The following is a 12,600-nucleotide window of genomic DNA, read 5'->3' on the forward strand; positions in this document are numbered from 1 at the left end:
CAAAACATCTAATACTCGTTTCCCAATACTCCCAACCCTGATAACTGACTTGCAGAGTAATAAGAATAAGAGGCAAAAAGGCCACCAGTCCATCAGAAGAAGGCATCAAAGTCTTTTTTTTATAGCTGAAACAGAAGTATGATTGAAATTAGCAGAGTAGCCGTTGAAATATATATATATATATATATATATATATATATATATATATATATATATATATATATATATATATATATATATATTTCATTTGTCCTCCCTCGAGATGCTCCAAATGGCTGCAGTTTGAACCAGTACCTCATGTTGAACCTCCTTCTACCATCGCACCATGGCTGTTAGAACATAGAGAGTGTGTGTGTGTGTGGGTGTGTGTGTGTGTGGGTGTGTGTGTGTGTGTGTGTAACAGGTCCTCTCCCTTTTCCAGCTCCGTAGTTTGGTTTGACTTTAGTGCGCCATCTTCTGGTAGATACGCAGAGGTGCGAGTGAGCGTGCCGGGGCGGAGGGAGGGGGGGGTGGGGTGTGTGTGTGTGTGTGTGTTTCTCCCCCTCTCTTCGGTCAGAGGGAAGGAAGGAAGGAGGTGGAGGACTAGTGGCCTCGCAAAGTCCCTGATGCCTTGTTTCTGACAAGCGTCTCCATTTTTCCAGAGCTGGTTGTTTTGTTTGTTTTTATTTGCATTTTTCTCTTTCCCAAAAGGAGGGGGCGGGGGGGGGGGGGTACTCCAATTTTGTAAGGTGAGAGAAGGAGAGGAAGAGGGAGGAGGAGGTGGGGGTGGGTGGGGGGTGTATAGAGTCCAAAAATAATCCAATGCTTCAGATGGTTAGCTGGAAGAAAGACAGAAAAACAAGAGAGTGTCCAGTGAAGGAAGGCAAGACTTTCTCTAACGCCGTTAGTAGCCAGTCCAACGCTGGTAGACAACACACGCTCCGACTCCACTAACGCCTTTTGGATCATATCTGACCAAGGGTCAAATCCTAAAACAGGGCAGCGCAAGAGTTAGTTCTGGAACCCGACAACACATTAGTGCCATTTAGACAAATAAGAAAAGCCCCAAGTGTCAACTGGAAAAGAACATCCCGGAGTAAACCAACCAACCAACCAAGGACAGTGTCTGCGGTTAGAAACACCCGTTAACACAGTTAATAAATAGTCGGGTAGGTACAAAAATTGAAGGACAAAGTCTAAAGCGTGATGACTTGTTTTTTGTTTTTTTTTCCCCTCCTCTCTTTTTATTTTTTTTATTTTATTTTTTTTAGATGTGCTTTGTTTTATTTTTTTTTAAATGAGAATAGGGTTTGGAGAGTTGCTGTCAACAAGTGCTGGAGGTTGTGTCTGCTGCCTGGAGGCTGGACTGCGCTCTGCTACAACACAGGAGACAAACAGCAGGTCACGTGACGGGGCCACATCTCGCTTCCACCAGAGGGCGGATGAAAATTTTAATCTGACGGCGACACGCCCTCACCCCTCCCCACCCAAAAAAATAATAAAAATAAAAAAAACTTCCCTGCGAGCGTCTAATACTCAAAAAAAAACGACAAAACTACAACCTTCCCACAACGGACTGAAACCTGGAGCAGACCCAGAGCGCGGTGGAGTTACCTCGGCTTCCCCGTGATGCTTTTGGGGTTCTTGCGGAAGGACTGATTCGAGGAGCGCGTGGACACGGTGCGCGGCGACGCCCGGGAAAACGTGGAGGGCGGAGTCTTGGGGATCTTCTTGCCCAGGTGGCCGATCCACTTCTTCTGCTCGTCCTGGGTCAGCGCCAGGAGGAGCATGTCCCGGGCGGAGGTCACGTCGTAGTTCACTGGTGGGGGGACGGGGGTGTCGAAGTACTTATGAGTAACATGGCGGACACACTGGGGTTCCTGGATGGCACTTCCCTCAAAAGAAAGCTTGACTAATTCTTAGACCCCAAGCAGTGAATAAATACATTGGGTGGTAGTTTGATTTGATTAAAAATAACAATTAATGAATAAAGAAAACCTAGCAAAAGCAAAAGAATGCTTCTACAAAACCTGACTAGAATTAACGTAGCGAAACATTTTACAAATATTCGTAATAATGACATTTATACGGCTTCAAAAATAACCTTCATGCAGGTTAATAGTGACGGTAAATGCATTGATATTTAAAGAAATTAACAGACATGAAAAATATACAATCAATATGTTTATAATATTATATTAAATATCTGTTTTTGACATATTAAATTACATATTAAATGTATTACATACATATATTACGTTACATATTTTATATTACATATATATATTTTGCTTATGGATATGTATGTTATTTATTTATGGATATATAATTTTTTTGTTTTTTCTTCCCACTTTATTTATCTTGTCATAACAGTCTTTGGAGTTGGTGCCCCTTTCACCATTCCCTGCACTGTCCTTGTAGGACCCCGCACACGACAAATAGAGGTGTCTTGAATCCCGGCCTCACCTTTGCAGGGGGCAATGACGTCCTCCTTCTTGTCCAGGTGGTCCCTGTGGCACTTGACGTGGCAGCGGCGACACTCCAGGGCGGGCGGCGGCTTGAAGACGTGCCACAGCGGCTTGGCGCAGGCCTCACAGTTGGAGGGGAAGTGGTAGAGCGTGGGGATGAACTCGTGGCCCTTGTGGGGGAGGCAGTTGGCCCTGTCCCCCTGGGGGACGGTCTCCATGTCCACCTCCTTCCGGCACTCTCCCTCATTGGCATACAGGATCTGAAAGATGGCCGAAAAAAAAAAGAGCAAAGGTCTCAACGTGGGGCGCAGGAGGCGTGGTGCTTATGTGCGCGTTCTGCGTCCGGACGGGACCGCAAGGAGCCGCCTACCTGGAATATCCGCGGAATCTCTTCTGTCTCGGCTCTGTAAACGTCTCCCTGCGTCACCGGCCTGACGTGGAACAGTTTGCTGCGGAAAAAGACATTACCCGGCATGCATCACTGACACTCAACACTAACAAACCGCAGAGGTGATTGATAGGCACAATGTAACTCTCTCAACTCTAATAGTTTGAGCATTTCAGCAATATTTTGTACTTAGACTGGACTCTGAGATGCTGAGAGACCGGGCGACGATGTTGCTGCTGACCCATACTGTTTAGTTATACATAGCATTTACATTATACCGTAAAGAAGTAAGGTAAGAAGTAATTTCCCCCTGGGATTATTAAAGTATTTCTGATTCTGAAAGAAGATAATACTTGTTATAAAACCCTCGTAATGTTGTCCGCTCTGCATCACATTGCAGCCAGGCCATCCTGGAAGGGGGGATCCCTCCCCCCTGGGAATCTCAAGGATTCTTCCATTTTTGTTTGTTTTTCTTTTTCCTTGCCAGGGAGAAGGTTAAGACTCAGGGATGCCATTGATTTCTATGTGAAAAGTGAAGCTTGTGAGACTGTACCGTGACTAAGGGCTAGAGAAATGTACTTTGACTAGACTCAAACCGATCAAAAGCTATTCTCGCCTTTATCGTTGTCATTTTACACGTTAAAACCTTTAGAGTTGTGCGTTTGGTGTCACGGAGAGAACACTTACTCGATGTCGAGTACCATGGAGGGGCTGGACTGCTCTTTATCCTGCTCGTCGTTGTAGAACAGAATCTTCTTGCTGCTCACCACCACATACTAAAGACGTTTAAAACAATAAACTATGATAAAAGTATGTGACGATAATAGATAGAACTATACCACTCAATGACAATATCTATTATTATGGTTTACACCGATCAGCCACAACATTAAAACCACAATAACCACTAATAATGTGTCGCTCCCCCTCGTGCCGCCAAAACAGCTCTGAGCCGTGGAGGCATGGACTCCACAAGACCTCTGAAGGTGTCCTGTGGAATCTGGCACCAAGACGTTAGCAGCAGATCCTTAAAGTCCTGGAAGTTGTGAGGTGGGGCCCCCGTGGATCAGGCTTGTTGTTCCAGCACATCCCACAGATGCTCCATCGGATCGGACCCGGACCTCGACCGTCCACATGATGTAGAAGAAAACGTGATTCATCAGACTAGGCCTCCTGGTCCAGCTCTGACGCTCACCTGCCGGACCTCGCAGCTTGTGCGTTCTAATAATTTAATGACGATTAAAAAAAAACATGATATATTTTCCAATATGTCTCCTTGATTTGTCCACTTGAGAGGGCAGAACAGAGAACTGGCAGCTTGTGAGAAGTGCCGGTACACACTGGTACCCGTGCCATAAAAGTTGTTAATGTCATGGATATGATTTGGATTGTGATATCAAAGATATGATAATAATGTTAAACAGAACACGATACCGTGATATGATGAGTAGAATAAGCAAAAAAGTCTGATTAGAGAAAAACATACAGAGTGAACACAGACGTGGTGGGCGGAGGAGAAGAGACACTTGCAGTCGTGTTGAAAAGCTCCTACGAGGGCTCCCAAGCATTTCTTTTATCGATGAAATTGTATGAAATATTACGTTTATTTTTATTCCACCCCACAAAAGACATTATTTATAATGATTTAATGTGACTGGACTCAAAGTATTATTGAGAAACAAGTGTTTTTCTTTACAAATCAAGACTCCAAAGTCCAACAATGGCATGAAAAAAATACAGATGCTGAAATCTAAAATTGAATAGTGAACAATTTGTTCTATAGTAGCTCTTCTGTGGGATCGGACAAGACGGGCTACACTTCACTCCCATCGCGCATCAATGAGCCTTGGGCGCCCGTGACCCTGTCGCTGGTTCACCGGTTGTCCTTCCTTGGAGCACTTTTGGTAGGTACTAACCACTGCAAACCGGGAACACCCCACAAGACCTGTTGTTTAGGAGATGCTCTGACCCAGTCGTCTAGACATCACAACGTGGTCCTTGTCAAAGTTTCTCTTACGCTTGTCCATTGTTCCTGCTTTCAACACATCAACTTCAAGAACCGACTGTTCACTTGCTGCTTAATATATATTCCACCTCTTGAAAGGTGCCATTGGAACGAAATGAGCAATGTTATTCACCTCCCCTGTCAGTGGTTTTAATATTGTGGCTGATCGGTGTATATTATCACAATGACAGTCATGTTGGGAGGAAACAGAGGTTGTACATAAAAAGCTACTTCCCTTTTTCAATTGAAACTGCACATTTTTTTGTAGAAAATAGTACGAATCATTTTGTTTCAAAACAGGACAAAATGCTTGCATTGACTTCTTCTCTAAGTAATTTTGGTGAAACTAGTCTTTGTAAATGCAAAAACATATTTTTTGAGATATGGAACATTTCTCTCTCAATAAATTATGTTGTTCTTACATTTTAAGATTTGACTATTATACAGATATTGTACATTGTGATAAAAAATATATATTTCAATCATTATTTTGGCACACACCTACAATGGAGGTAAACAAAGATGTAAAAAAATTAAAAAAAAATAAAAATCGAACTAAACAGAAGCTTGTATCGCAGCTCACCTGTTTCTTCCATCCGTATCGCTTGATATTGGCACGGTTTGGGATGGACAGCCAGCCCTCCAGTCGCGACTCTGCAAAAACCAAACCCGGACATGAAGACGAGTTAGGAAACGCAACGTCGCCTGAAAAGCTATTCATCTATTTTTTTTTTTTTTCCCCCTCCCTGGGAGAAAAAAAAGGCCATGCAGTGATTCAATTCAAACTCAACTGAAAAAAAGAACAAAGTCAGGTGACAAAGAGTTCGGAAACAGACAAACTCCCCGGGGAGTCGCGCTGCAGGGTTCACTTTAAGATAGCCGCACCCGAGCGAAGTTCAGATCATCCCATGCTGTTAACGCCAAACTCCAAACGCAACAAGGAAAGATTAGACTGGAATATGAACAAGTTTGTCTTTTAAAAGCACGTTAGGAGAGCTGAGCTGGGGTGAAGAATTTAGAATCTCTCAATTCGTTACGTGATGCTCCACCGCCTGTGATGGAAATTATGTTTTTCATCTATTCTGTCCATTATGTTAAAGTGACTCCAGCACATGGTGTAGAGCATGCCTTGGGCACAACACAAGCTAGAATAAGGGGTGGGAATAGTGAACTAAAAAGGGACTCGGCGAGGTGTGGAGCGCCGTCGCTTCCGGAGAGAGCAGAACATCTCAGGTGAACATGCTGGTAAAACATGATGCGTTTCTCGTGTGTGAAGCACAAAAAGAGACCAATAAATAAATAAATAGCATAAATAAATAACATAAATGAGGATTAGTGCGTTTACAGTTTCCAGACAAATTTGAAAGTGGCCGAGAGCGACGCGGCGAAAGACCAAACCCGCCGTGATCGCCAGTGAGCTGGGAGTCCAGATAAAATGTGCCTCTTTTTCCTTTCAAAAAGCGCTGAGGATTTCCCAGGAAAAAAAAACAATTAAAAAAAACAAAAAAAAAAAGGACAAATTCTCCGCCCCCGTAGCAGAAAAAAAACCCAAAAAACAAAAAAAAAACAGACAAACACACACGGTGGCGGCGGCGGCACAGGCCAGGCAGGGAGGAAGAGGATCCTACACTCAGTTACTCACAGAGGGAAAGAAATAGAAGTTACAAAGATAAGAGGAGCAAGGAGAACCAACTGGACATGAGAGGGAAGAAGAGAAGGACACAGGTTTATCCAGTGTACAGTAAGAGTGAGGGCCGTACTGATTCTAACGGGGCGTTCACGCCAACACACACATTTTATTACCCTGGTGATAGCTCGCATTTTCAACATGGTCTCGATTTTCAGATTTGTGAACTATTTTCATTTTATTTTTTTTGAACCACCTAATTGCAACTGCACTTGCACAGTAAACAGACACAAACAGAAACACCGGTGCTATGGTAGCATGGCACCGGCGTTTCTGTCTGTGTCTTTTATCGTGTTTTACTATGCCCAAAATCAAATTGCTCTCCTGGGATTAATAAAGTTTGATTAAAATTGAATTGAATTGAGTATTTGGAAAATTTCAACGACATGGTGAGAAACCTACCCTAAAATGATATCCTGGCTACATACTAAAAAAAAGATTTCCCAATAACTTAACTGTCAAATGTACTTAATTTAGCCATATTTTGTTTATCCATTGTAAATATCTGTTAATTTCATTTAAAAGCGCTTGTTGCTTTAACAAATACAAAACACGGCAAAATTTGGCAACTTTGACAAAGACGTTTGTAACGTAAAACGTGTGTGCCGGCTAGTAAACGGGAGTGAGTCTCAAGCGGCACGGTCCTTTAAAACAAGATTACGAAAGCTTTCATGATGTAACAGTAGAGTTACGAGGTCCATGCATTTAAACAATTCACAGTGTCACATGGATGTTCATCACAGAAATAAATGTTCAAAATTGACTCACACGAGACCTTCCTGCGTGGAGGTGGTTCAGTCCACTTTGGCAGGATAAAAACTATTTACAACGTCATCAAAATATCCTAAATAGAACAGCGGCTACAGTTGACTTTCAAACCCTTTCTGACCGCTGCTCTGACTGCTCTTCACAAGTGGAATCACCACAACTAGAAACCGTCAAAAACAAGACACTTGATTGATGGATGATTCATAAAGTCACCATCTAAAAATGGAATGATGAAGTTATAAATAATACATTGAATTAAACTGGAAATCCACTTAGTTGACAAGCCTCGCAATACTGGCAAAAATGTCCCGTCCGTCTTGCCCAAGCTGGATCTGAGAAAATAAACTCAAACTCAAACCCCCCCTGCCAAAATCTTTGATCCATTTATAAGCACTGGAACTTCCCCCGCGACTCAATATTTAGTCTGGGATTTGTTTCATCGTCAATATGAGGTCAGCTTATCGTTTAAAAATAAATAAATAAATAGGTATTTATTTTAAAACTAACTAAATGTGGAAATCTACACCCGAGAGAATAGAGTACTAACATCCGCAGTATTTTGAAAGCCCCTTGACAGCACCCCCTGGACGGCCTACCTGCGATGTTGCTGTCCAGCTCATCGGTCTGCAGGCTGGTGACGCTGGAGTTGTCCATGCGGAGCTGCAGGTCGTTCAGTTTTTCGCGGAGCTGCTCGATGTTGCTCTCCTTGCTGTCCAGCTGCATCTGCAGCTCGTTGCGGTGCATGGACTCCTCCGACAGTTGCTGTTGGAGGGAGGCAACGGGGGAGGACGTTACGGATGGAGCGCGGAAAAGGCACAACTGGACCTCCGTTTCCCCCTTTAATATTAAAGGGATACTCCAGTTTTGGGGGGAAATTCATGTTGTGTCTATCCTACCTCAGATGACAAGGTCGATACCAATCTCATGCCTGTGTGTCCAGTACAGAGATAGTAACAGGCTGCTTGCTGACTGTGTTAGCGCAATGCACGGCTGCAGAGGGGATCAACTAGCAGAGCTCCTGTGAAATTAGGAGGTAGTACACCTTCCAACATCTCAAAAATTGGAGTAGTCCCTTCAAAGGTACCACATCATAGAGAAAGACATAACATCTTGCAGAATTTCTGAAATGACTGGCTATATATATATATTTATATAATCTATATATTTTTCTTGTTTGTGTGTTTTGTTAAGTTAATAAATTAGGCAATGTCATGGCTGCAGCAATTTTACACAAATTCATTACATTTCTGAGTTTTATTAGAAGCCACTTTAGCCACTTCATTTAGTCCATGAATTTGAGGCTCCGGAGACTTTTCATTAATTTTTCATTAACTAAACAATTTTTTTTTAATGGTTAGAGATTATTGCATATTTTTAGAAAATTCCCAGTGGAATTAAAAATAAGTATATGCCGGGGGGGGCCTGGTAAAACTATCATGGTGCCAATTAAGCTCGTAGCCCACACCAACAAAAACCTGGAGCAGTGACAGTGGCGACGTAGTTTGCTCCACCCACCGCCTGCATCTCGCTCAGCTCCTTCTGGTACTTGATGGCCATGTGGTTGAACTTCTCCTTCTCCTGGTTGAGCTCCAGCTGCAGCTTGCGGTTCTCCTTCTCCTTCTTGCGCAGGTCGGCCGTACTGCCCTTCTTCTTCTGGTCCAGCTTCATGTCTTTGCGGTTCATGATCTCTGCCAACTTGTTGACCGCCTGTCCAGAATAGGGTTTATATCAGAGCTGTTAGTTTGGATGGGAACAGCAAGCAGGTAGAGGTAGACTGCTTAAGGTCAATACAATAACATTTTATGGTTTCAATTTCAAAATGTGTTGTAATTTTTTTGTATCGATACTTTGTTTGGAAGCTATGCAACCATTTTCCACTTTGATAAACACTGTATTAAAGAATTCAATTGATTTAACTATTTCATTTAGGTATTAGACTCAAAAAGCAAAAAGTTGGTAGCAATTCTCGTTATGTATAAAATGCCATTTGTGAACAATCTAAACAATAATGGATCGAGAGAAATTTCTCACTTTCACATTTCTCACCTTTGTATTTAAACCAAATCATCCATCCTGCCCTTGTAGCATCGTTATATTAAAAAATAAATTAAAAAAAGAACTGTAAAAAGGAGTGAGCCGGGCAAAAGATCCCTCGAGTCCCTAATCACCTGAGTCTTGAGCGTGCGCTCCGTGCTGAGGACCTTCTCGAAGTTTGCCTTGATTGAGTTGGCAATCTCCTCCTTCTGAGCCATGTACTCTGCAAGGTAGAGACACACACACACACACACACACACACACACACACACACACACACACACACACACACACACACACACACACACACACACACACACACACACACACACACACACACACACACACACACACACTCAATACTCAATACTCAATACTCAATACTCAGCTTCACTACAACTTCAATGGACGGGTGGGGAGACGCTCGCAGGGACAGCGTGGATGTACCTTCCTCCTGAGAATGAATCTTCTCGTCCAGCTCCGTCTTCTCCTTGCTGAGGTTCTCCACATCTTTGGTCAGGGTTTTGTTGGATTCCTCGAGCTGTAGGGGAATTCACAACCAGAGTCAAAAACACTGTCAACTTTTCCGCCAAAAGGATCCAGATCCAGACGGTCCAGTCTAAGCGCCGCGTACTCGTCCGATGGTCGACTCCTTCTCTCCGATCTCCTGCTTGTGTCTGGCCATGGCCTTCTTGTTCTCCTGGCTCAGCTCGTAGTACTGCTCCTCCTGCAGCGCCCGGGCCAGCTGCTCCGACTCCGCCTTGGTTACCGTCAGGTCCAGCTGGGCCGTCAGAGAGTCCCTTGAAGGAGGGGAGGGGAAAAAAAAAAAAAAAAAAAAAGACTATCCGTTCAAATCCGTACATTCACAGGGTCCAGATCCCCCCCTGTGGTTAAATCGCGACCATCGTACCTTTCGCCGTGCAACTCCTGCACCTTCTTCTGAGCCTCCTGGACCTGCCGGTTCTTCTCCTCGATCTCCTCTTTCAGTTCCTTGACCTGAGTTTTGTAAAGCGTCTGCGGGAGGGCGAGTCGGTCACATTTAGCCACGTGGCCAGGAGGGAGGGCAGGAAAATAAACACCGGGGAGGTGCGTGTACTTACAGAGAAATACTGTTCGGCCTCGAGCTGGTCCTGGAGTTCCCTCATCTGGCCCTCGTTGCCCCTGTACTGCCTGGTGAACGCACCAGAACCACACGCATTAAGCACCGCCCCCCCCCCGACTAACTAGCGGGACAGAAGTACCGAATGTTAATGTTTATAAACGTTCTGCTAAAAAGCACAGATGAGGTAGGTGGCGCTGGTGTTAAAATGAGGCTAGCGGCCGGACTAGCCGGGGGGATTAGCGCCGGGGCGGAGCAGAGTCGGAGTCCAGGGTAAGACCCTAATCCTGCGGTGTAAACATTGTCGGAGAGCAGCTTTGGCACGGTCACCTCCTAAGCTGGAATAATAGCTCTTATTTGAGCAAAGCGGGCAATCGCAGGGCCATTTACTACTTGACTCCCAAAGAGCATTAGCGGCGGACATAGCAGTAGGAGGACGGCTGGAAAGAAGTGAGAGGTCGATTTGGGAAGTTTTCTTGAAAGCGATCCTTTCCACCATTTTCCCTGGAACATGATCTGGAGTTTGTGCTCCCGCTGCAACCTAACTGCGCAGCTCATTTCTAATGTTTTAAATGTGTCTCGTTGCACAGCATGCACACTGTCTCACTAAAATGTGTTGTCCCAAAATGGAGGACATTAATAATCAATGAATCATTCATTTGCACAAGATTCTTTGTCACGTTTCCACCTGAGGAGCCCCTGTACTGCCCGGTGAACGCAACAAAACCACAGGCATTAAACAAAGTCCCCGGATTAACGGTTAAATAGTGAACATTTACATTTTTCCCATGTTTTAAAGAGGATATTTCAGACAATTTTACGTTGTATTTCCACCCGGGAAGCACACAGTTTCACACGGTCCCCCCACCCACTCACTTGGTCATCTGAGCCAGCTGGAACTCCAGCGAGCGCTTGCTCTCCAGCACGGCGTTTATCTCCTGCTTGAGCTGCTTCTCGGTGCCGCGCAGGCGGTCTGTGTCCTGCGTGCGGCTCTTCAGCTCGTTCTGCGCCAGCGTGCGCTTGCTGCCCTCCTGCTCCAGATGCATTCGCATGGCCTTCACCTGAGACGCAGAGATGCAGTCAAATCCTGAGTTCATGTAGGGACCCGATCAGGAGGATACCCTATTGATTTAACAGCACAGAATTGGACTTTGGGGCCATTCAAATCAGGGCTGTGCGATATATCGACATGACTGACAGACAGCCAGATAGAGAGACGGCGAGATAGATTATATCTTACAGCCACAAGAGGCTTTTTCCCACCGCAGGAACTTTTCCTTTTTCAGTTCTAAGAACTTTTGGGAGGGACCGTCCCTATCATTTTTGTCCACAGTGCAATGTTTTGAGGGACTTTTTTTTAGCTCCTACTCCAGAGCAGTGACTAACTTGCAGTGATTGGTTCAGACGTAAGTCCAAGGTCCCTCGCCCCCGCGTTGCTCTGGGTGGGGACCAGCCCGCGTACACTCAGCGCTAATAAAAACGTAACCAATAAAAATAAATACCAATAAAAATAGTATTTTTATTGTAGATGTATCCATTTAGTTTATTTTATTTTCTGGCGTTAACTGAATGACACAAAAAGTCCCTGTGCGCTGTCCCGTTGCGAGGGCTTGCCTTACGAAGTTGTAACAAACTTTTAAATGACACCTTGCGGATCTAATATGAGAGAAGGTTCAGCAGCCCGTATTGTTCAAAAACAGATTTTGGTGGACTGATGAGGTGAAGTCAGTGAAAGCTACGGAGTAAATACAACACGGAACACGGAAGTCGTGATGAAACCCCATCGGCTTATGTCACTTCATAGTTCTTACTAGCGGTGGGAATGCAACCAGAAAAAAAGCCCTTGAAGGTATCTAGTTCTCATGGTGACCCCCCCAGTTCCTAGTTCCCCCCAGGGAGTCCCCACAACTGTTCGGTGAAAAAACGCCTAATGCTGCTGATTGTTTCTTAAGCCTGCTTAACCTTAACCTGATTGGTTATAATATCAACATTATTAATGATTGTTGTCTATAAATATCTTATGAAAGCATAATTAGTCATGTCCAACACATCTTCAAATTATTAATAGAGATATCCTGCAGAAACTATCGTCATATTGGATTTTGTCAATATTGCCGAGCACTAATTGCAACGCATCTGTCCATATTCTCCCATAGATACCATTTCCATCCT

The 12,600-nt window shown here is 44.2% G+C and overlaps 1 protein-coding gene across 2 annotated transcripts in view; it reads right to left on the reverse strand.

Annotated features, from left to right (window-relative positions):
- Positions 1 to 257: 257 nt before the first annotated feature.
- rock1 (Rho-associated, coiled-coil containing protein kinase 1) overlaps positions 258 to 12,600 on the reverse strand; it is a 37,418-nt gene continuing 25,075 nt past the window's right edge. Inside the window, exons 20-33 of one of the 2 annotated variants that reach the window (XM_080010840.1) lie at positions 11,305 to 11,489; positions 10,430 to 10,499; positions 10,240 to 10,343; positions 9,964 to 10,129; positions 9,777 to 9,870; positions 9,464 to 9,552; positions 8,811 to 9,002; positions 7,892 to 8,057; positions 5,424 to 5,494; positions 3,523 to 3,611; positions 2,818 to 2,896; positions 2,446 to 2,707; positions 1,594 to 1,798; positions 258 to 818 (exon numbers count right to left, since the gene is read on the reverse strand). In XM_080010840.1, coding sequence (XP_079866966.1) covers positions 815 to 818; positions 1,594 to 1,798; positions 2,446 to 2,707; positions 2,818 to 2,896; positions 3,523 to 3,611; positions 5,424 to 5,494; positions 7,892 to 8,057; positions 8,811 to 9,002; positions 9,464 to 9,552; positions 9,777 to 9,870; positions 9,964 to 10,129; positions 10,240 to 10,343; positions 10,430 to 10,499; positions 11,305 to 11,489 — 1,776 coding nt within the window. In that variant the 3' untranslated portion in view covers positions 258 to 814. Of the gene's footprint in view, positions 819 to 907; positions 1,356 to 1,593; positions 1,799 to 2,445; positions 2,708 to 2,817; positions 2,897 to 3,522; positions 3,612 to 5,423; positions 5,495 to 7,891; positions 8,058 to 8,810; positions 9,003 to 9,463; positions 9,553 to 9,776; positions 9,871 to 9,963; positions 10,130 to 10,239; positions 10,344 to 10,429; positions 10,500 to 11,304; positions 11,490 to 12,600 lie in introns of those variants that run through there. The other variant, XM_080010839.1, reaches the window with a different exon arrangement.

Source organism: Zeus faber (genome assembly GCF_960531495.2).
Source record: "Zeus faber genome assembly, chromosome: 12".
Classification (NCBI taxonomy): Eukaryota; Metazoa; Chordata; class Actinopteri; order Zeiformes; family Zeidae; genus Zeus; species Zeus faber.